Source organism: Malaclemys terrapin, chromosome 21 (genome assembly GCF_027887155.1).
Source record: "Malaclemys terrapin pileata isolate rMalTer1 chromosome 21, rMalTer1.hap1, whole genome shotgun sequence".
NCBI classification, from domain to species: domain Eukaryota; kingdom Metazoa; phylum Chordata; order Testudines; family Emydidae; genus Malaclemys; species Malaclemys terrapin.
Genome location: NC_071525.1, coordinates 17,882,185 through 17,897,194, shown reverse-complemented (window position 1 = coordinate 17,897,194; position 15,010 = coordinate 17,882,185). Strand labels below are relative to the sequence as shown.

Sequence of the window (15,010 nt, the reverse complement as noted above, 5' to 3'; positions counted from 1 at the left end):
TTTCTGTGTCACGTGTCACAGAAGACTTTGGGAAGTCCTGGGACAAATCTGATTCAGTGGGACTTGCGTTCTGTGACCCTAGTGCCCTCATCACCCCCACACCAACATGCCTCTGCTTCTCCCTCAGCAGCCGCCTCTCCCTTAGCCACCCCAATGAATCCCGTCATGTTCCTTTCTACAACCGTTAGTCACCAGTGTCGGGTTTACAATGGTGCCAGCGGCTCCGTGGAGCTGGGCCCATGCTCAGAAGGGGCCCCAGCCTCATCCATTTGCCCTGTGCCCCGAGACCCCGCTGGCTCCCCTCCACCCATCACTTGCTCCTCAGGCCGAGGGCTCCTCTACACCCCCTGGCCCCACCCCCTGCTCCTCTCCGCCCCCTGGCTGGACCCCTGTGCCCCTATGGCTCCGGGTATGGCCTGTCTCCCCGGAGCTGAGCTGCCTGGGACTGGTGCAGAAGCCTGGCCAGTCTCAGCCAGGTGTATGTGTGGGGGTGACAGTGTGGGGAGCTTGCCTGGGCCCCTCCAGGGAAGTGGGGCCTGAGGGAGCCCGGGCGGAGCAGGCCCTGGCCTGGCTGATTGCAGCACTGCCGAGGGACCGGAGCGATTCCCCGCCCTGGGACCAGCCTTGGCTGCGCTGCCGGCTCAGCCCGACAGACACAGTCACCTCCGAGCAGGGCCGGTGAGTGCGGCCAGGAGGCAGAGGGTGGGGAGTGGGTCTCTGGGGGTGCTGGGCTGTGAGGGGAGGGGAAGATCTGTGTGTGTTGGGGCACTAGGGAATGGAGCTTCTGTGGGGGGTGCTGGGCAGTTGCGGTGGGCAGGGCCGTCCTTAGGGCACTGGAAAATTTGGGCCAGCAGGTAAGGGCGGGTCGGCTCCCGCACACCCAGCGCGCTGCAGTCTCCTTAGGCAGGGGCCGTATTCCCAGAGCCGAATGCACCAGCGGGCACATTGTGCACGAGGGAGAGGGTACACGGGCATCTGTGCTGAACTGTGACTCTCCGCTGCCGTGAGACGGGCCGTGCGGCTCGGTGTCCTTTGGTGCCTCGTCCCTCCCTCCCGGGCTGCGATCCCCGGCTGCCGCCGCGTCTGCTGCGTACGAAGCTCAGTGTGTGTCAGCATTGGGGGGGGGGGTCTTCTGGGGGTCTGCGGGTGGTGGCTGTGTCCCAACTCGGGCATAGGGGCACCAGTTTAATAATACTGTGTAGGGCCCCATAAATCCTAAGGACGGCCCTAGTGGTGGGGCTGTGGGCAGGGGGGCGCTGGGCGAGGGTGGTGTTGTGCAGGGTGCTGGACATTTGTGGGGGAGGGGAGGGCATAGTGAGTCTGGGGGGGCTCTGGGCATAGGGAATCGGGGAGGGGTGTTCCGGTGTTGGCAGGGGGGGCTGTGTGGTGCAGTATGGGCCCGCCCCCAAGGGGAAGGGGCACTCTGGCAGCACAGGGCCAGGCGGGGCACTGTGCGTCTGGCAACTGCCAGTTTGTAATCAGTGCCCCAGTCATGCCAGGCCCTATTGCCTCCGTCTGGCCCCTCCTTCTGGGGACCGACCCCCCCCCCCCCCCCGCGCCAGGCTCCATTGCCTCCATGGGGGACAACAAATATGTTTGGCGCCGGGCCCACAAAACGTTCATCCGGCCCTGTCACGCGACTGCCCCCAGTGCCCTGACTGCCAGCCCTGGCCTGAGTGATGTCCCCGAGGGCTGTGGGGCGGGTCTGTTATCTCCATGATGACTCCATGACATTGTGGAACTTTATTGTGGGTTAGGAAATCTCTGCTCCAGCCATTGACACCGGCGGAGAGGCCAGGCTGTGATTTCCCAATGGCAGGTGGGTGAAAACAATCCACGAGCCGCGTTGGGAAGTCCCAGCGGTGCCACATCCCCAGGCTCAGCGACATGGGGTTTATTCAGGCGCTGGGTGATCTCTGCCCCACAACCCGCCCGGACTCTGAATGGCTCATTTCCATACCCCAGCCTCCATCTCTCTGCCTCAGTCCCACCTCTTGGAACCAGGGGCTGTGAGAGTTCCCCGGCCCCCCCGCGGGGTTGTGGGGATAAAGGCAATAACCCCTTGTGAAGGATGGAGACGCCCCGGTGAGGGGCCCCACCTCGGTTATAATGAACTAATCACCTCCTGCTGCGTTAATGCAATAAACGTCCCGGTTTGCTGAAAGGGCCCGAGCCTCCCTGGTGTCAATCAGGAGTAACTCGCGTATACTGAAAGCAGTTGCAGGGACTTTACACTAGCGGAGGATTTGGCCCCAGGAGGAATTCGCTCCATCCATTGGATGTGAGGCAAACCCCAATGAGGGCAGGGGGATAAATCCCATTGACTAGGACAGGCACTGAATCAGTCCCGCAATGCGCTTGTCTCCTGTACACTGGTGGAGGCTGTCCTGTGAGTCTGACACCGAGACGGGCCCCGGGAGAGCCAACGTGCCAGGTCTCCGAGGGGAGAGTGACTCAAAACCGGACTCACTCCAGATTGGGGTTCCCCGATGAAGCGAGGGAACTGCGCACCGCAGGCTCAGCGGGGCTCTGGGAAGGAAAGGGAGACATGGACGGTAGAAAGAACGAGGAATCCTTGTGGCTTCTTAGAGACTAACAAATTTATTTGGGCATAAGCTTTCGTGGGCTACAGCCCACTTCATCAGATGCATGGAGTGGAAAATACAGTAGGGAGAGATATATATGCAGAGAACATGAAAAGATGGGGTTGCCTTACCAACTCTAACGAGACAAAGCAATTACAGGGAGCTGTTATCAGTAGGAGAAAAAAAACTTTTGCAGTGATAATCAGGATGGCCCATTTCAAACAGGTGACAAGAAGGTGTGAGTAACAGCAGGGTGAATGTAACACAAACGGTAGGTTTGTGTTACATTCACCCAGTTGCCGGGTCTCCTGTCTAAGCCCGAAGGGGGGTGACTGTCACTGCTGCCCCTGCACGGCTGCCGGGAGAGGGGGGGTTTCTCTGTTTCTCTCGCACAGTAATAGTCGGCTACGTCCTCGGCTTGCAGGTTGGTTATTCGCAGATACAGCTCACTCTTGGAATTATCCCTGGAGATGGTGAATCGGCCTTTCACTGAATCAAGGTAGCGTATATCGCTCCCATCGGGGTTTATATCACCGACCCATTCTAGTCCCTTTCCGGGAGCCTGTCGGAGCCAGCTCAGGTAGGAATTACTGAAGGGGAAACTGGAGGGTTTGCAGGTGATATGGACAGACTCTCTGGGCCTTTTCACACCCCCTCCAGACTCCACCAGCTGGCCCTGGGACCGGACACCTGAGAATAAAGACAGGCCATTACTATCGGTATAGAAATAGCGATAACACAATATTCTTCTAACTCTGCCAGTTATTCGGAGGGAGGAACGTACCTTGTAAAGCTGCTGCCGCCAAACTTAAAAGGAGCAAAAATCTCATCTTTCCTGGTGCTGGAGCGGAAAGTTCTCAGGCGACTGGCTGGTCACTGCTCAGAGCCAGGGGCTGCGGATCCTGTCTCCGGGTGCAGCCTGGGCAGAGAGCGGCGCAGATTTAAACAGGAAACCGTCTCCCTCATTTGCATGCCCCCGCCTTGTAAGAGACACACACTCCTCCTGCCAGTGATCTGATTGGCTCGCCCTAGTGTAAGGGCCTGTTGTCCCCTTACTGACATTCAGTGGGTGTTTTGCTTGGCCAGCTCCCAGCACTAAAAGAATGGGGAGAGGCCAATGCTCCAGGTCAGCCTCGGCCTCTGAGCCTGATGGACAGAGCGGCAGGCTAATGAGAGAGTCAGGAGGCCAGGGGGGTCCCGTCTCCCTGTGAGCTGGGATTGCCTGGGTCAGACAGCAGGGGGCAGAGCTAAGGAGAGAGCTAAGGGGCTGAGCTGGGGAGCAGAGCCGGGCCGGCCAGAGAGGCCAGACAAGCAGCCCGGGAAGCAGAGCTGGGAGCAGTCCCAGAGACCCAGCCCCCATGTCAGGGATCCCTCCCCACTCTGAACTCTGGGCTACAGATGTGGGGACCCGCATGAAAGACCCCGAAAGCTTATTTCTACCAGCTTAGGTTAAAAACTTCCCCAGGGCACAAATCCTTCCTTGTCCTTGGATGAGTATCGCTGCCACCACCAAGTGAGTTAGACAAAGATTCAAGGAAAAGAACCACTTGGAGTTCCTGTTCCCCCAAAATATCCCCCCAAGCCCCTTCACCCCCTTTCCTGGGGAGGCTTGAGAATAATATACCAACCAAATAGGATAACAAAGTGGGCACAGACCAGCCCTTGGGTTTTTAGCCCACTAAAAACCAATCAGGTTCTTAAAAGCAGAACTGTATTATAAAGGAAAAGTAAAATCAGGATGGAAGGTAATTTTCCAGGGTAATCAGATTCAAAACACAGAGGATTCCCCTCCAGGCAAAACTTTAAAGTTACAAAAAACAAACCAAAACAGGAATAAACCTCCCTCCTAGAACGTTCCATGCAGCTCAAGGAACACAGCAGTGTATTTGGGATGTTGTATGATATTCCAAAACTCCTTACTATACCTGAAGAAGACCTACACCAGCAATGCAGGGCACTAGAGACAGTGTTGACACATGATGACATGGGCGATATTGATGCGAGTGATTGAGGTGATGAATTGAGAGCCCTTTTAAGATACATTTCAGCAGGATCAACTCCAAAGCCTGTTCTGGAGTATATGTCCATAAATAAGAAGACCACCCTCTTTCCAAATGATTCCTCTCTAGGCAAAACTTTAAAGTTACAAAATAAAACAGAAATAAACCTCCCTCATAGCACAGGGAGAATTCACAAGCTAAAACAAAAGATAATCTAATACATTTCCTTCCTATTACAATTTATAATCTTACATGCTTAGTTCAGGTACGGCTTTGGGACACGTATTTTCACTGCCGTAATTCCTCGCTGACCCGGAGAGAACAACACAAAGAGACAAAACAAAAACCTTCCCCCACAGATTTGAAAGTATCTTCTCCCCCCATTGGTCCTTTTGGACAGGTGCCAACCAGGTGATTTGAGCTTCTTAACCCTTTACAGGTAAAGGAGGGATTTTATGCTACCCTTAGCTGTATGTTTCTGACACTTCCCCAATCCCGATGCCCACAGTGTCTGCTAACTAACCAAATATCCCATCCCGAGCCCTGCAGCCTCTCAATTACTCCCAGGCCCTACGGGCTGTTCTCTTGAAGGGGCAATGAGTCTGATCTTACCCTGCTCGCTCAAGCCCAGCATCTTGTACCACTGGCTCTGTCCAGTAGAACCAACAAGTCTGTCTTTACCTTCCCATTATTGCCCAGACTTTGTATCCTGCAACTCCTGCCACTTTATTGTCTCGTTGAAGTCATGAAGATTTCTTCTTTCCCTCTGTGAAAGGCCTGCCCCCCACACTGCAGATGTGTCTACCATTCGTGAAGATATGGCCCCTATAGCTGAAGCATCTGACAATCTTTCATATCCTTAACCTCCAAAACCCCTGCAAGGAAGGGCAGTGCTATTATCCCTCTCTTACAGATGGGAAACTGAGGCACAGAGCGACTCAAGAACGTAATCAAGGCCACACAGGAGTCTGTGGCACAGCAGGGGATTGAGCTGTGGTGTCCTGAGTCCTAAGCTAATGCTCTACCACTGGACGACCCTCCCTCCATAACCTGAGTCCCAAAAGCCACCCCTGGCGGCATGAATGTAGCAAGTAATAAAATCAGAGGCGCTCCCATGTATGCTCAGACTTTATGTACAGGAGAGACATCAGTGGATTATGCTTCCACTAGTTGTACTCAGCTCCTGGTTTACTGGCTGACAATTGTGTAGCAAGTGACGGCTGAGAGTTATCCAAGTCTCCCCATCTCAAGTAATGCTCCCCTGAACTTCCCTCCCCCAGCCATGGCTCTGAGGTCGTCCTCCTCAGAAATGTCCGCCATTCCTGGCCCCCGCTAGCAAATCACAAATGGTTTTCCAGAGGAAAGGACTGGCAAGACGGGATTAGACCCGAGAGCCATTTCCTCCAGTATCCCACCTCCGGCACTGGCCAGCACCCACTGCTACAGAGGAAGTCCTTAGAACCCCGCATTAGCCGATCTGGGAATCTGCCCCCATGAAAGTCTCATCCTTATCCCTAACAGATATTGGGCTGTTCCCTAAGCATGAGGTTTTAGAACCCTTCCAAAATTTGCACTGTCAGGGGCCACGTAAGTACCGACGAGAGACAGAGCAATGTAAAGTGAGTCGGTTGAACCAGTGCTACAGACTGGTGGATATTTGTTTCAGTTTAGCAGTGTTGTACTTCAGTTCAGCTGAAACCGATTCCTGGTCAGTTTAGGATAATGCGACATAAACCTGAGTTGAATGGAAAGAAGAGCCTCCACACAGGGGTTTTCATGGCTGAACTACCTCAGATTAAAATCCCACCATTGGTTATAATGGATCTTTCTTGTATAGACAAGGCCTGAGAAGCTGGGCCTCTGTTTTCTCTCTCTCGGCCCACAACCAGGACCCAGTCCTAGTACAACAAAGAGCTACTGAGGCCCCTCTTTGCCTCGCTGGACACACCACCTTTACCTGTCGCCGGCGGCATTGCTACGTTGGCACAGCTCTTTCATGCAAGAGCGATTCTGAAAACACATCCACACCTGACAGCCTGTTCTCCCTGTCTGCCCTTCTTCATCTCTGGCAGGCACCGATCTCACGCTGATAAGAGCCATGGGTTCTGCTTCCTCCTCTCAGTGACTGACTGTTCCCATTCTTAAAAACCCAATGAACTGTCCAGTGGACAAACAATAGGAGCCTGTTTAGAGTCTGACCAGCATCACCTCAGAACAAGAGCTTTAGCCGTTTCCCATTCAGAGACGATGATATAACCAGGATAGTCCACGTCAGCAACCAGAAAGGACATTTCTTAGGCCACGTCTACACTACAAAATTATTTCAATCTAACTTTATGTCGACTTAGAGCCACCGCAGTTATTGAATTGCTTCTGTTTGTACAAGTTTGGCTCTTTACATCAGGGGTGCGCGTCCTCACCAGGAGCACTTGTATCAATTGTATTGTCAGTGTGGGGCATTTTGGGATGGCTCCTGAAAGCCAGTAACAGTTGATCTAACCAACACATTGTCTACACGTACACTGCGTCAACCTAATTACATCAACCATAACTATACACTGTCCCAGATTGAGGTATCATAAGAGGAGGTTTGGGAACAAATTGATCAGTTAAACAGCAATAAGTCACCAGGACCAGATGGGATTCACCCAAGAGTTCTGAAGGAACTCAAATGTGAAATTGAAGAACTGCTAACTGTAGTCTGTAACCTATCATTTAAATCAGCTTCTGTACCAGATGACTGGAGGATAGCGAATGTGAGGCCAATTTTTAAAAGGGCTCCAGAGGTGATCCTGGCAATTACAGGCCTGTAAGTCTGACTTCAGTACCGGGCAAACTGGTTGAAACTATAATAAAGAATAATATTGTCAGACAGATAGATGAACATAATTTGTTGGTAACTGGTTAAAAGATAAAAGAACAGAAGTACTTGTGGCACTTTAGAGACTAACAAATTTATTAGAGCATAAGCTTTCGTGGGCTACTGCCCACTTCTTCGGATGCATATAGAGTGGAACATATATTGAGGAGATATATATACACACATACAGAGAGCATGAACAGGTGGGAGTTATCTTACCAATTCTGAGAGGCCAATTAAATAAGAGAAAAAAAACTTTTGAAGTGATAATCAAGATAGCCGAGTACAGACAGTGTGATAAGAAGTGTGAGAGTACTTACAAGGGGAGATAGAGTCAACGTTTGTAATGGCTCAGCCATTCCCAGTCCTTATTCAATCCTGAGTTGATTGTATCTAGTTTGCATATCAATTCCAGCTCAGCAGTCTCTCGTTGGAGTCTGTTTTTGAAGTTTTTCTGTTGTAAGATGTCAGTGGTTTTGTTCAGTGATGTGTGGTTGCTGGTGAGTATTTGCTTTAGGTTGGGGGGTTGTCTGTAAGCGAGGACAGGTCTGTCTCCCAAGATCTGTGAGAGTAAAGGATCATCTTTCAAGATAGGTTGTAGATCTCTGATGATGCGCTGGAGAGGTTTTAGTTGGGGGCTGAAGGTGACAGCTAGTGGTGTTCTGTTATTTTCTTTGTTGGGCCTGTCTTGTAGGAGGTGACTTCTGGGTACTCGTCTGGCTCTGTCAATCTGTTTTTTCACTTCAGCAGGTGGGTATTGTAGTTTTAAGAATGCTTGATAGAGACCTTGTAGGTGCTTGTCTCTATCTGAGGGATTGGAGCAAATGCAATTATATCTTAGAGCTTGGCTGTAGACAATGGATCGTGTGGTGTGTCCTGGATGGAAGCTGGAGGCATGTAGGTAAGTGTAGCGGTCAGTAGGTTTCCGGTATAGGGTGGTATTGATGTGACCATCGCTTATTAGCACAGTAGTGTCCAGGAAATGGACCGCTTGTGTGGATTGATCTAGGCTGAGGTTGATGGTGGGATGGAAATTATTAAAATCATGGTGGAATTCCTCAAGGGCTTCTTTTCCATGGGTCCAGATGATGCAGATGTCATCAATGTAGCGCAAGTAGAGTAGGGGCGTTAGGGGACGAGAGTTATTTTTTGTACATAATTCTACATTTGTAAGTTCAACTTTAATGGTAAAGAGATTGCACTACAGTATTTGTAAGAGGTGAATTGAAAAATACGATTTCTTTTGTTTTTTACAGTGCTAATATTTGTAATCAAAATAAATATCAAGTGAGCACTGTACACTTTGTATTCTGTGTTGTAATTGAAATCAAGATATTTGAAAATGTAGAACACTTCCAAACTATTTAAATAAATGGTATTCTGTTATTGTTTAACAGTGCGATTAACTGTGATTAATTTTTTTAATCGCTTGAGAGCCCTCGTTATTACACATTATGTGATCTTTGGCTCCATTTTGAATTTGCCTCCATTCAATTTCATTGAATAACCCCTTGTTGTTCTATTACAAGGGAAGGAAAGCAGAAGCTTCCTTTCCGCCTACTCTTTCCCATTCATAATTTGACATACTTTTATCGGGTTTCTGCAGGTAAATCTAATGTGGTTTAGCAGCTGGTGGGGATGTTAGTGGAGATACAACCCCAATGGTTTGTAGCGTGATGACATGATCTGGTAGCATTAACATAGGCACAGACAGATATTCTTTGGAAGGGTGGAAGGATGATGTGGGGGTCCTGGTATGGGAGGGAATAGATGTAGAGGGGCCTAAGAAGGGAGCTGAGAGACATCTGTCAGCTCCACTCCAAATACTGCCCAGAGTCCAACACCATTTTTAAAGGTTTCATGAAATGACTGAGTCAGGAATGATTTGGGCTGAATTGTTCATTAGTCCTCAGAGAGCAGAGTCACTTTGTGACGTTGCTTAGAACCAGCCATAACTGACTAAAGCAGTTTTGTGTGTGGACGGAAAGTGCGTTTGAAATGCTACTGAAGAGGGTTAAATGTTATAATGTAGAGCAGGAGTCAATCTGGAGAGACCCCAAAAGCAGATCACCTGAGATAACCTCATTGTTTCATTATTATTTAACATCTGTATAGAAGTAAGTCAATGCCTTGCTGTGCTAGGCGCTGTACAAACATAGAAGACATGTTTCTCAGTTACATGGGCTTGTCTTCACTGCAAAGCTAACTTGAGTTATCACTTGAGTGTTGCCTCAACTCAAGTCCAGACCACACACAAATACCCTTAGCTTGAGTGTAGTGAGCTTTTCATTGGAGCTGGCTGGCCTGTCACGAGGTATAGGGTGAAGCTAGAATTACTGCAGCTTGCCAGCTGCTAACATGACGTCTCTGTAGTGACGCAGGCTACTCAAGTACTGCTCATCCTCCAGTGCCTTCCCACGGTTCCCCTGGTGTGCCAAGAAGGGGCAGACAAATTATCCCACAATTCACTAGGAAGGTATCCAAAGAGAAACTTACTATAGGTCAAAGAACCCTGAGATGTGCCCCCAGCAGCCCTAGCATCACACAGGGGTGAGTGTAGCGTCAGTGTGGATATAGCAGTGGGAGGGGGATATTACACTCGAGAAGTAATTTATTCTCACTCGAGAGGCGTAACTTGCATGTTCATAACTCAAGTTAACCTTGCAGTGAAGATACAACTTAAGGTCCTTTTGAGCCTAATGGCAACATAGAATCATAGAATATCAGATCCCTAAATGGCCCCCTCAAGGATTGAACTCATAACCCGGGGTTTAGCAGGCCAATGCTCAAACCACTGAGCTATCCCTCCCCCCTTTATATCAAGGAGTACTGAAGAGCTACCTCTTGAATGATACCACAGGGGGAAATGATCCCCCCTAAACCTGCCCAGGGACTTGAACCCTGGACCCTCAGATTAAAAGTCTGATGTTTTACCAACTGAGCTAAACTCAGACCCAGTCTAAGGCTGTTAGACAGGAAGCCTGGTCCAGTGGTTAGAGCCCTCGCCAGGAGTTGAATTCTTTGCTCTGCTACAGAGCTCTTGTGTGACCTTGGGCAAATCACATAGGCTCTCTGTTTGCCATTCACAAAATGAGGGTAGCAGCACGTCCCTATCTCATGGGGACGTTTTCAGGAGAAATACATTAATACTAGCCAGCTGGGGATTGCAAACAGGGGAGTTTGACAGGGTGAGGTGATCTCCCTGCTCAACGAACAATGTGCGAGTACTCATCTTGGGGTGAGTCAGGTTGTTTGGCTGTTTGTATTTCTCTTTCTCTTTCAGGTTCTTTAAGTTACAGGGTCAGTTGGGATTGTGTGTCTGAGGACTGTTTGAGCCTTTTTCCCTGGATCATCCTTGATCAGCCTCAATCAGCCTTGTGATCACCCTCCCCTTGTGTGATTAACGAGGGGGTGGGGCTGACCTAGGAGAGAAGGCCTTAAAAGCCAGAGGCTAAACAACCACGGGGAACTAGAGAACAGAGGTGTTTGAGAGGGAGTTTGTGGGAGGGAGACTTAATATAATCGCTATGGTTAGGAAGGACTGCATCACCAGTGCCAACGCTGCTCCTGTCTCCTCCACCTGCACCGGTATCCAGACAGAGAACATAACCATGGATGCCTCTGTTGCCGGCACAGAGGCCCGAGGACAGCAACAGCGGGGTTCGTTTCCCGGAGTGCTTCGCGCCAATAAACACACCAGGGGGAGAAGCAAACAAAGGTTATTTGGGATCCCAAAGCGGTGCAAGGAGACAGGCACGTCTCAAATCAAGCACACTAACAGAAACAGTTTTTCTTCTTTTATACATTTTGCAGTTAAGCTTTACCCCCCCCTTTCCCTTTCTTCCTTCCCCTTTAGCCCTCCCTTCCCTGGTAACAGTTACGAAGCAAATAACGATTACATTTAAGCAGTTAAGTTATTTTTGGCACCTATAAGCCTAGCTTGTTAGTAACTTCTTTAAACCGTTATTTTGTCCTTTTTTTCTTTAGCCAGAAACATGCAGGCCTCATTATTACCGCTTGATACCGGTGTGAGCAGGGGGTTGCACACAGATAACTGGTTGCTTACATATTCCAATTGCACCTGGCTTTTGAGGTTGATTAGAGTTTAAACATGGAAGAAGTTTGGTTCATATAGGCCTAGTGCAGGAAGGCTTTATTGACACTTGTGGTCATCTACCCTCCCGAGTTACCTAGGGTGAGGCCTAGTGACGTCAACACCTCTACCCAGATCCTGCTGTGCATTTGCAGAGACTGTGACCTGCATTTCCCACTCATAGAAAGCCAGATAATATGAGTCAAGAGTGTAACACTGTTGCAAAAAAAGCGAACCTCATTCTGGGATTTATTAGCAGGAGTGTTTTAAGTAAGACATGAGAAGTGATTCTTCCGCTCTACTTTGCTCTGATTAGGCCTCAGCTGGAGTATTGTGTCCAGTTCTGGGCGCCACATTTCAGGAAAGATGTGGACACATTGGAAAAAGTCCAGAAAAGAGCAAGAAAAATGATTAAAGGTTTAGGAAACATGACCTATGAGGGAAGACTGAAAAAACTGGGTTTGTTTAGTCTGGAAAAGAGAAGTCTGAGAGGGGACATGATAACAGTGCTCAAGTACAGAAAAGGTTGTTACAAGGAGGAGGGAGAAAAATTGTTCTTAATCTCTGAGGCTAGGAAAAGAAGCAATGGGTTTAAGTTGCAGCAAGGGAGATTGAGTTTGGACATTAGGAAAAACTTCCTATCAGGGTGATTAAGCACTGGAATAAATTGCCTAGGGAGGTGGTGGAATCTCCATCGTTGCGGATTTTTAAGAGCAGGTTGGACAAACACCTGTCAGGGAAGGTCTAGATAATACTTCGTCCTGCCATGAGTGTCGGGGACTGGACTAGATGACCTCTCGAGGTCCCTTCCAGTCCTATGATTCTAAGATTTTGGAGAGCAAAATGGCATCCTCAGCACAGCATGACTCACATGTATGTTGCATGTGACATCACGCCTCATAGACGTTGCCAATTTGCTCTACTAAATGGCATCTTCCATGCCGCATGAACTCATACGTGTGGTATGCGCAGGGTCCTGCTGTGTGGAGGATGCCACATCATAGAGCAAAATGGCATTCTCAATGTCTCACAACTTCGCATGCATCGTACATGCGAGGTCACGCTGTGCGGAGGAAAATGGATTGCGGCACCTCTATCTGCTGATGTCTGGGGTCGTGATAAATAGTTAGGGAACCGCTGTGGGGAAGGTTGAAGGTACTTTTCTGTGGAGGGACTAATAGGGCTGTGTTGTTACCTTAATTGATTGATATGGGTGAGTTGAGGCACCTGGAGATTTTTCTTTGGCATTTGTTTTATCATCATTTAAATGTATTTTCAGAAGTGACTAGTGATTTTGGGAGCACAACTCAAAACGCCTTTTGCAGAGCATCCAACCTGTGAAAATCAGCTCTCTTTGAAGACATGTCAATTTGGGCTTCCCAGAATCACTAGTTACTTTTGGAAAATGTTGGCCTGATATGGAAGGGGAATTTGAATGGATCCCAAACACAGAGTAGTCATTCTGTGCTTTCATCTCTTGGCAAAGCTGCTTCTGGGCTGTTTCCTGCTGAGCTGGTATTGTTTGCAGATGGGAAGGTTGGCTGCTTTTCCCCCTTGTGATGAAACTAAATCTTTTGAAAGTAACATGACTCAATAATAATGAGGTGGCACAGAGCGAAGGAAAATTGAATGGATCAGAGGTGAACGCAATGGGAGAATCTGTTTTGATTTATCAGATATAAGCTGCTCTGGAATTTCAGTCCCTGGAAAAATCATGGAGCAGGTCCTCACGGAATCAATTATGAAACATTTAGAGGAGAGGAAAGTGATCAGGAACAGTCAGCATGGATTCACGAAGGGGAAGTCGTGCCTGACTAATCTAATTGCCTTCTATGATGAGATAACTGGCTCTGTGGATGAGGGGAAAGCAGTGGATGTGTTATTCCTTGACTTTAGCAAAGCTTTTGATACGGTCTCCCACAGTATTCTTGCCGCCAAGTTAAAGAAGTATGGGCTGGATGAATGGACTGTAAGGTGGATAGAAAGCTGGCTAGATCGTCGGGCTCAACAGGTAGTGATCAATGGCTCCATGTCTAGTTGGCAGCCGGTTTCAAGCGGCGTGCCCCAAGGGTCGGTCCTGGGGCCGGTTTTGTTTAATATCTTTATTAATGATCTGGAGGATGGTGTGGACTGCACTCTCAGCAAGTTTGCAGATGACACTAAACTAGGAGGCGTGGTAGATACACTAGAGGGTAGGGATCGGATACAGAGGGACCTAAACAAATTAGAGGATTGGGCCAAAAAAAACCTGATGAGGTTCAACAAGGACAAGTGCAGAGTCCTGCACTTAGGACGGAAGAATCCCATGCACTGCTACAGACTAGGGACCGAATGGCTAGGTAGCAGTTCTGCAGAAAAGGACCTAGGGGTCACAGTGGACGAGAAGCTGGATATGAGTCAACAGTGTGCTCTTGTTGCCAAGAAGGCTAACGGCATTTTGGGCTGTATAAGTAGGGGCATTGCCAGCAGATCGAGGAACGTGATCGTTCCCCTTTATTCGACATTGGTGAGGCCTCATCTGGAATACTGTGTCCAGTTTTGGGCCCCACACTACAAGAAGGATGTGGAAAAATTGGGAAGAGTCCAACGGAGGGCAACAAAAATGATTAGGGGTCTGGAGCACATGACTTATGAGGAGAGACTGAGGGAACTGGGATTGTTTAGTCTCCAGAAGAGAAGAATGAGGGGGGATTTGATAGCAGCCTTAAACTACCTGAAGGGGGGCTCCAAAGAGGATGGAGCTCGGCTGTTCTCAGTGGTGGTAGATGACAGAACAAGGAGCAATGGTCTCAAGTTGCAGTGGGGGAGGTCCAGGTTGGATATTAGGAAAAACTATTTCACTAGGAGGGTGGTGAAGCACTGGAATGGGTTACCTAGGGAGGTGGTGGAGTCTCCTTCCTTGGAGGTTTTTAAGGCCCGGCTTGACAAAGCCCTGGCTGGGATGATTTAGTTGGGAATTGGTCCTGCTTTGAGCAGGGGGTTGGACTAGATGACCTCCTGAGGTCCCTTCCAACCCTGATATTCTATGATTCTATGAAAGGGCACTTTAAAATGCCCTGTTTGTGTGAAGATACCTTGTAGGTATAAATCACAAATACATGGAGTGTCACCAACAATCAGCCACCACTAGAGGGAGCAGAGAGCCACAATGTCTAATAATGGTGATAATACCCGCATCACCATGAGCTAAAAGCTGCCCTGCCTGGGAAAGCTCGTCCCATCTTTCCGAGTTCCACTGCAGCTCCAATCCTCATATGGACCATCTCTTCTGACAAAACTCGCCTGGGAAGGAGCCGTCGGGGGGACTGAACCCTGGCTAGCTACATCTGAAATCATGCCAGAGCTGAAAGAGTTATCTTTGTTTGTGCAAAGTCAGTTGCTGACTAATACACCTGTGTGTTGTCCTGCTGTTAGAGGGCACACAGCCGCACAGGGTAGGCATGGGTTACACCTGCATTTTCTTAAGATTTAA

At 49.1% G+C, this 15,010-nt stretch overlaps 1 gene segment (V, D, J or C); it reads right to left on the bottom strand.

Annotated features, from left to right (window-relative positions):
- Positions 1-2,582: 2,582 nt before the first annotated feature.
- Positions 2,583-3,509, bottom strand: LOC128827011 (Ig heavy chain V region 3-like). The segment is given in 2 exon segments: positions 2,583-3,275; positions 3,370-3,509. Coding segments are annotated over 2 exon segments (519 nt in total).
- Between the last annotated feature and the right edge of the window lie 11,501 nt (positions 3,510-15,010).